Genomic DNA, 8,346 nt, shown 5'->3' on the forward strand with positions numbered 1-8,346 from the left:
TAACTAATTAAGTTTCTATTTTCTAAAACTTGGTTGAATAATGTTAGGCTTTCATATTATTGAAGCTTTAGAATATAAATTATATTTAGTTCCTGATTCTTTTCTATTAAAAATATTTGAAGCAGTTCGCAAAGTTCGAAATTGATATTGTACAATGGTCTTTGCGCAGGTTGAAGAAAAGGCTGCGGTCGAATTTTTAACGTCTCTAGTTTAGAATAGTTTAGAAGCATTCACTTTTTTGAAAGCCCCCTCCATTTTAGGCGAGTGAGTATAAATGGGGAAATCAAAAACTATGATACCAAGTACTAATAAATTTTTTCTTATGCTTGTCTTCTAGAACCATGGATGAACTTGAATTGATAGTTCAATAGTTTCAATTAAGTTAGTTATCTTCTACATATGAGTTTCAACACTATTTGTTTGCGTTATAAATTTTGTTGCCATGCTATAGAATCTATGTGCTAACTTTACATATGTTATCATGTTCGTAGTCACATATATAACCTATTAATGTGTCTTATTAGTAATGACTAGTGAAAATGGGTGTGAAAGCCATCAAACGTGGATGTGTTGAGTACAAGCAACAATCTGGGCTTCTGGCAATTCTAGCTTATGTGCTTTATTTCATTGTGATTTTGCTCAAGACAGATTATTGACAATATTCTTCACACAATGTGGTATTTTTTTTTTTTGTGTGTTTTATGACTTGAATAAAAAAAATTGAAAAACATATATAGTATTGATGAAAGTAAATTAACCAAATGCTCATGATTTATTGAAATCTATGCATATAAGTTTTGTTTTAATCTTTTTCTACTATACATAAAAATAACTACTTAACTCAGAAATTAGATCAAATAATTGGAAAGTTGTAGAAGGAGGATAAATGTAATTGGAAGGTAATGGAATTGAAATCTAGAAGCTTCATGAAAAATGATATAGAAACACTTGGCTAGCTAATAAAATTGAAATCTAGAAGTTTCATACTTATTAAAAGATTATTTTCTTTAAATGTTTAGGGGTCATATTATATATATATATATATATATATATATATATATATATATATCATATATATATATATGATATTAAATGGATAAAGATTCATACATGAGCTTTGAAAATTATATTTGTATAATTTCTTTCTTGATATTATATATGACAATGTAAATGACTATACTTTTCAAAAGCATCGAGATTTATTTGAGGAGTTCATTAAAAAATTTACGTATAGTTTAGCATCAAACGTCTCTATGGCGATATTTTTTTCGATTTAATAATCAACAACTTTTCAGCAACGACGGTAACTTATCACTCAACAATGTTGTTCTGTTTTACGATATCCAAATCACCATACACTTGTCCAAGAACTCAATGTTTTATGAGCGCATAAAGCACATCGACATTCGATTTCACTACATTCAAGATGTCATAGCGAGTGGAGCAATAGTTATGGAGAAGGTTCACACAAATGAGAATCTCGCAAATATGACCACGAAAGTGGTGCGGGAATCAAGTTTCGGAAATGTTATAACTTGATTTACATCATAAAGGTTGAAACGTAATCGGAGAAGTATGAGTATTGGTTCTCGGGTGTTATTGCTGATGAGGGTCATTTGTTTGACAATAGACATAGAGGCAAGGTGGAGAATTTGTAGAATTGTGCCTAATGTTTTGATTCCCAATTTGGTGTACCTCAATGTTAGGTACAAAAAGGGGAAGGAAGATACGTGTGATTATTTGTTGTATTCAAAAGGCATGCAATCATATAATGGTGAAGACGTCGATCAAATCGTATTATTATAGAAATGTCAACTAAATCGACACGAGATCATATCATAGTGCAGATGTCAAAGATATCACATTAACTTTACCCTAATTATGAATTCTAAAAGCATATATATATACATTGTAAACGAGAAGAGTAAACGAGAAGAGTGTGAGACTATAACCTAGAACAAACAAAGAGAGTTAAAGTTTGTAATATTTATAATAACTCTATTGAATCGATTATCCAAAAGTAGGACGTAAGACATTGTTGGTCCGAACCTAGGTAAAATTCATGTGTCGTTATTTCGTTTTTTCTTACTTTTACACTATTATTCTGCATTCCACTACAGTTGCTATTATTCTGCTTTCATTCTTAGAGTGATAATTTTCACCACGCATATATATTTCTCTGATTCATTAAAAGTCACTAGTATTATTCCTGTTCAAATTGTTTAAAATTAAAGTTGAAAACCAACTCAATAAAAGGATACAGAAATCAAATATGACCGAGGTGGTGAATATTATAGTAGATATGATAGCTCAAGTGAACAACGTTTTCTAGATACCTATAGGAATATGAGGTTGTTCCACAATATACCATGTCGGGTTGTACAAACTCACTTTTCATCCCCAATTTTTATAGTTTATGAGAACCATTTTGAAATAACTGAATTTTCAAGAATAGTTAATTTTTTGTTTTTTTTTAAGTTAAGGTGATAATTTGTGTAAGTGAGAATACTTGAGACTTTTATTATACTTAATATATTTAAGGTGTTTATTCATTTAAAATTATCTTAAACAATAAAATAAAATAAAAAAAAAATTTTTACATGCATATTAACGATTTTTTTCCTTTATTTTGTTTAATTAAATTAAGTTATTCATTAAATAAAGGTATAATGTTAAAGGGTTTTATCATTTAAATCAAAATAAAATAATAAATCTTCTTCTCTAAAGTTTATATTTCATTTACACTTTCAAGTGGTTTTTTAATAACAAGAAATTGAAATCTAGAAGTTTAATTTAAGAGTGCAATAGAAATTCTTGTTAAATGCTTTGTTATTATTGAAGTTTATATTTTCTAAGACTTGGTTGAATAATGTAAGGCCTCCATATTATTGAAACTTTTGCATGTCAATTATATTTAGTTCCTTAAATTTCATATAAAACTATATGTAATTCTTCTACTATTAAATATATTTGAAGCAGTTAATAATGTTCGAAGCTGATACTGGCTGAAGAAAAAGGATGTTGAATTTCTAATGTCTCTAGTTTAGAAGCATTAACTTTTGTCAAAGTCCACCATTTTCGTTGATTTGGTATAAATGGAGAAATCAAAACTTATGCTTAAATTAAATTAGGAGAGAAAAATCCAAATAATTGTGGATGAGCATTGTATACCTCAAAATGTTTTGATTAAGGGTTATTATTATTATTATATTTACTTATAAAGGTAAATGTATTTATAAGAAAAATTGTTTATATATATTTATATAAATAAATTAAATATTATATATAAATATAAAAATTATTGTATTAGGAAATTTAATATATATATATATATATTAAATATAAAAATTAAAGAAGAGATAAGAAATTATATATAATATATAGAAAAAATAAAAATTAAAAATTAAATTAGGAGTAAGAAACCAAGTAATTGTGGATCTTTTATCCCTCCAAAATTTTAGATATATATATATATATATAATAGTCTTATTATATATAATTAATTTATAAGGTAGATGCATTATAAAAAAAATTGTTTATATATATAAATAAATATAAAAATTATTTATTAGAAAATATATATTTTATTTAATGTGAAAAAAAATTAATTTAGAAATTTAAAAAATATATATATAAAAAGATAAAATATATTTATATAAAAATAATAATAAATTAAATAGAAGAAATAAAAAAATTATAATATATATAAGAGAGATAGAAAGAAATTATGAGAGAGAAATTCCAATTATTTAATGATATTTTACGCGTTAAAAATAATAAAAAATTAATGGCACATAACATATTGCTATTAATTAGTATTAATTACATAATATTTATAGATATACAAATTTAATGTTTAAAAAAATGATAGAAATAATTGGACCTACTTTTGATGGTAAATTAAAAAATAAATCAATTTAAGACATAAAATTAATGATAGCATAAAATAATTAGAATCAATTATCTTCATTTGCCATTTTTGTTTTTGAAATTAAGGCCTTATGTTTAAAGAAAAAAAATCTTCAATTATTTTTTTTATATATAAAATTCATTTATTTTATATTACAAAATTCATCATTTTAGATAAAGAAAATATTAAAAAAAGGTTAACTAAGAAAACAAAATAAAATAAAGTTAAAATTTGTTAAGAAAGTTTATTGGCGCCTTAATTTAAATTTAATCATTTAATTTTTAAATTATATATCTTAATCTAACAATGTTCAATTTTTTTTAAAACAAAACGCGCGCCAAACAAATCTTAATACAACGTTCATACATTTTTTTAATTATTTAGGTATATGATAAGAACTCAAATAAAAAATGTCAAACATTGTTTATTACAACTTCTTTTAAAAAAAAATACATTTTACATTTTACATTTTCATTTAATGTTTTATATCTATTTTTCAATGATTATCCTCCACCAATATTTTTATTATTGTTTTACAGTTGTTTTTTTAATTATTTTTTAATATGTTTTTCTGATGTTTATCTCTAAATTGTAAACCTGAAGCCCTCCCTATCCACCAGTATAAAATGCATACCAATACAACATTTTCTAATCACCGTCTAAACAAGTTTTCACAATATAATTTTATTTTTTGTGAGTTTCTCTAATCTCTATCAACTATTTTACTTATATCTCTCTAATATTTATTTATTTTTCCTGAAAGAGGTGATTTGAATATGTATGAACAGGTCATTCTAAGTGAAGATTATTATCCAAGTGAGTTGATATGTCTTTTCAGACTAACTCCAACCCAAACATGAACGTCAAATCTGCGAGACTTATTGAACTTGAAAAGGTATACAATGTCTTATCTTAATTGTTCTACATTGTTATATTTTGTTGATTATATGTGATAAAAGTAAAATGTACACCAAAATCAATTATCTATACTGGCTATAATACTTAAATCTTCTTTAATGTTTTTGGATCGCTCGTTAATTGTTATATATGCTTATGTTTTATTTGTTTCTTCTTATTAGGTTTATCGTTTAATTATTGTAATAAGTCTCCTGTTGACTATAAGAATCTTTGTATAAAAAGTCATATTAAAGGTCTTAGTTAAAACATTTGATTTTTGTATATATTAAAATTCATCTCATTTTTTCACTTAATATATAAACTTATGAGTAAATAAAGCTGGTAAGTTATTATATTTAATTTATGTTTTGAAAAGCTAACTATGAAAATTAAAATTGAAGCTTAACTAAACATATTTTAGTTATTTGTTATATATAATGTTGTGACAAAAAATTGACATAAAATTTCAAACTTATAGATACAGATGAACATCTACATGAAGATGATGCTTTATGGTGAACAAATGAATATGAACACGCTGATGAACGAGGAACATCATAATGTGAATTTGCTAATGGGTGAATTCGAACAAGCTCCTCCGAATATGAATATGTTCATGAATGAGGTGGACTTGAATTTGAATATCCAAAGAAATTTGAACACGATGGAACAACCAAGCAGGTTTGATGAACCGAATGCATTTGTGTTTGAGGAACCGAATCCACACATTATAGGGGAGAATCTTAACATAGAGGCAGCAATTGGAGAAAACAATAACATGTCCGGAAGTGAAAACCGTGTTCTAGAGGCAGTGGAAGCCTTCGGTGAAGATGAAGAGGGCGAGGGCGTGGGTGAAGGCGAAGACGACAAGGCCGAGGCCGAGGCCGAGGAGGGCGAGAGCTCTAACAACAGGAGGAGGAGGACAACTTACCATCGCCACTCCCAAGCACAGATTCATGAAATGGAGAAGTATATTACTTTTACAGTACACATTCTTAGAACATTAAATTAATTATTCATCATATTATTATGTTTTTTATTGTATGAACTTGCAGATTTTTTAAGAACTGTCCATGCCCTGACGGCAAACAAAGACGGATGTTGAGCCTTCAATTGGGTATGGATCTGGTGCAGGTTAAGTGCTGGTTTCAAAACAAACGGGCTCAATTGAAGGTATAGTTTTTTTTATAAATATTTTCTTACTTTTTGAAAGATCTATTATTATTGTGATTCTGGTAATATAAATCAATTCGTAAAAAAGTTAATATGAATAAATAATTTTAAGACAATTAATTAATTTTACCTTGTAATAGATTTTTTTGAAAAAAAAAAAAAGATAATTACTCATTTCATTACTGAACTGACTCTTTCATTTTTTTTTTTTTATGTTTATCTCTTTTTATACCTATGTGTTTTGTTTATCGTATTATTACAAAATCATTGTAATTTCTTAAATACAGGCGCGTCAGGAACGTGAAGAGATTTGTCAACTGCGTGATGAAAATCAGAAACTTAAGGCTGATAACTTGAGGTACAAAAATTCCATAGAGAATTTCTTATGTCATAAATGCGGCGGGTCAATCAGTAAACACGGAGAGATCTCAACAGAGGAAGAGGAGCAGCGTTTGATCGCAGAGAATGAGCGCACAAGGGAGGAAGTAAGAAGAGTTTATTTGAACTGAATTCATATATTGTTCTTTAATTTGATCAATTCAATTTTAATTGGTTGCAGGTTTCTAGAGTTTCTAATATAGCTTCTGGGTAAGTGTTAATTAATTGAATTAATAATTCGACATTCAGTTTGTTTATATATCTTATTATAAATAAAAATTGCAATATGTGACAGAAGTAGGAACATGGGGACTAGGCCTAACAACATAAGAGCAGCAATAGTGATGCCGGGACAAGGTGGTAACAGCATGTCTAGGGCCTCGATAAATCATCAGCATCAGCCGCAGCCGCAGCAGCCGCAGCCACAGCAGCAGCATCTTCAGCAGCAGCCGCAGCCACAGCAGCAGCATCCGCAGCCACAGCATCCGTATCTTCAGCAGCCGCAGCCACAGCAGCAGCATCTTCAGCAGCAGCAGCCGCAGCATCAGCATCAGCATCTTCAGCAGCCACAGCCACAGCAGCAGCATCAGCATCAGTATCTTCAGCAGCCGCAGCCACAGCAGCAGCATCTTCAGCAGCAGCAGCCGCAGCATCAGCATCTTCAGCAGCCACAGCATCAGCATCTTCAGCAGCCACAGCCGCAGCCACAGCAGCAGCCGCTTCCAGGGGATCTAATAGATAGGGATATGATTTGGCAGATCGCAATGATATCCATGGAAGAGGTTGTTAAAATGGCCGAAATGGGGGCACCTCTGTGGATCCCAAATCGTTCTGATTGCGGTATTGGGTTCAAGTTGAATGAGGAGGAGTATTTTCGGATTTTCCCCATAGGATTCGGGCCTCGCCCTGAAAATCTTTACTGCGAGTCCTCTCGCCACTCCACCACCCTTACCATTAGTTCTCATTCTCTTATAAAGGTTTTCATGAGTCAGGTAAGTACTTACTAGAATATATTAATTAATTAAATAAATAAAATCTGTACTGATCATGATAATGATGATGATCAGACTCATTGGAAGAGCTTCTTCAGTGCCATTGTGTCAAAAGCGTCGTGTTTGGAAATCTTGTCAAGTGGGTCTCCAGAAAATTATAATGGTGCATTGCAAGTGGTAATTAAGTGTTTTGTTTAATATTATAATGGAAGAGGTTTATAATAAATGAATGAATGAAACTGGGTGATTGCAGATCTCTATAGAGACGCATGCGCAGACTCCTTTTGTTCCGGTCCGTAACAACATGTTGGCAAGGTACTGCAAGCAAGTGGGTGAAAAGAAGTGGGCAGTGGTGGACGTTTCTCTGGACATATTCCGGGCAATCCATCTAGTGAAGTCGAGGAAAAGACCTTCCGGGTGCATAATTGAAGATGTGGCCGATGGATTCACAAAGGTGACTTGGATAGAGCATGTTGAAGCAGAAGAAGTGCCTGGTGTTCATCCAATCTACAAGGCTCTGGTCAGTTCGGGCCTGGCTTTTGGGGCCAAACGTTGGGTTGGTATTCTCCAGAGCCAAACCGATCGTCTGGTCAGTGTCATGTCCAACACTACCCTGCCCTTTTCTGACATAACGGTGGAAAGTAAGAGGAGCCATACTCGGTTGTCTGAGAGGATGGTAGGGATCTTTAATAAGGGAGTGAGTGTGGCCACAGGGCATCCTTGGAGTATAATTCCACACAGTGCCCCAAATCAAATTAGAGTTCTCATGATCAGGAACACAGATAATATTCGCGGTCATCCCGTAGGGGTAATCCTTGCCGCTACATATTCCTTTTGGCTCAATGCCATGCCCATCACTGTCTTTCAATATCTCCAAAAGCATCAAACAAGGAGTCAGGTATATTATATTTCAATTCTTTCTTTCTTTGTATATGTATATAATATATAATTAATCTTGTCTTAAATAATTAAACAGTGGGATTATCTTACATCTTC

The 8,346-nt window shown here is 30.5% G+C and overlaps 2 protein-coding genes across 2 annotated transcripts; one reads left to right on the top strand and one right to left on the bottom strand.

Moving 5' to 3' along the window:
* Positions 1 to 5,291: 5,291 nt before the first annotated feature.
* Positions 5,292 to 6,572, top strand: LOC124940645 (homeobox-leucine zipper protein ROC2-like). The gene is made up of 4 exons (XM_047481177.1): positions 5,292 to 5,776; positions 5,863 to 5,980; positions 6,268 to 6,465; positions 6,540 to 6,572. The coding sequence occupies exons 1-4, from the start codon at positions 5,292 to 5,294 to the stop codon at positions 6,570 to 6,572; spliced, it is 834 nt and encodes a 277-aa protein (XP_047337133.1).
* Positions 6,573 to 6,730: 158 nt separating this feature from the next.
* On the bottom strand, positions 6,731 to 7,247 carry LOC124940652 (ice-structuring protein 4-like). The gene is made up of 2 exons (XM_047481187.1): positions 7,169 to 7,247; positions 6,731 to 7,089 (listed from the first exon to the last, which is right to left on the bottom strand). The coding sequence occupies exons 1-2, from the start codon at positions 7,245 to 7,247 to the stop codon at positions 6,731 to 6,733; spliced, it is 438 nt and encodes a 145-aa protein (XP_047337143.1).
* Positions 7,248 to 8,346: the final 1,099 nt, after the last annotated feature.

This window comes from Impatiens glandulifera, chromosome 1, assembly GCF_907164915.1.
Source record: "Impatiens glandulifera chromosome 1, dImpGla2.1, whole genome shotgun sequence".
Lineage (NCBI taxonomy): Eukaryota > Viridiplantae > Streptophyta > Magnoliopsida > Ericales > Balsaminaceae > Impatiens > Impatiens glandulifera.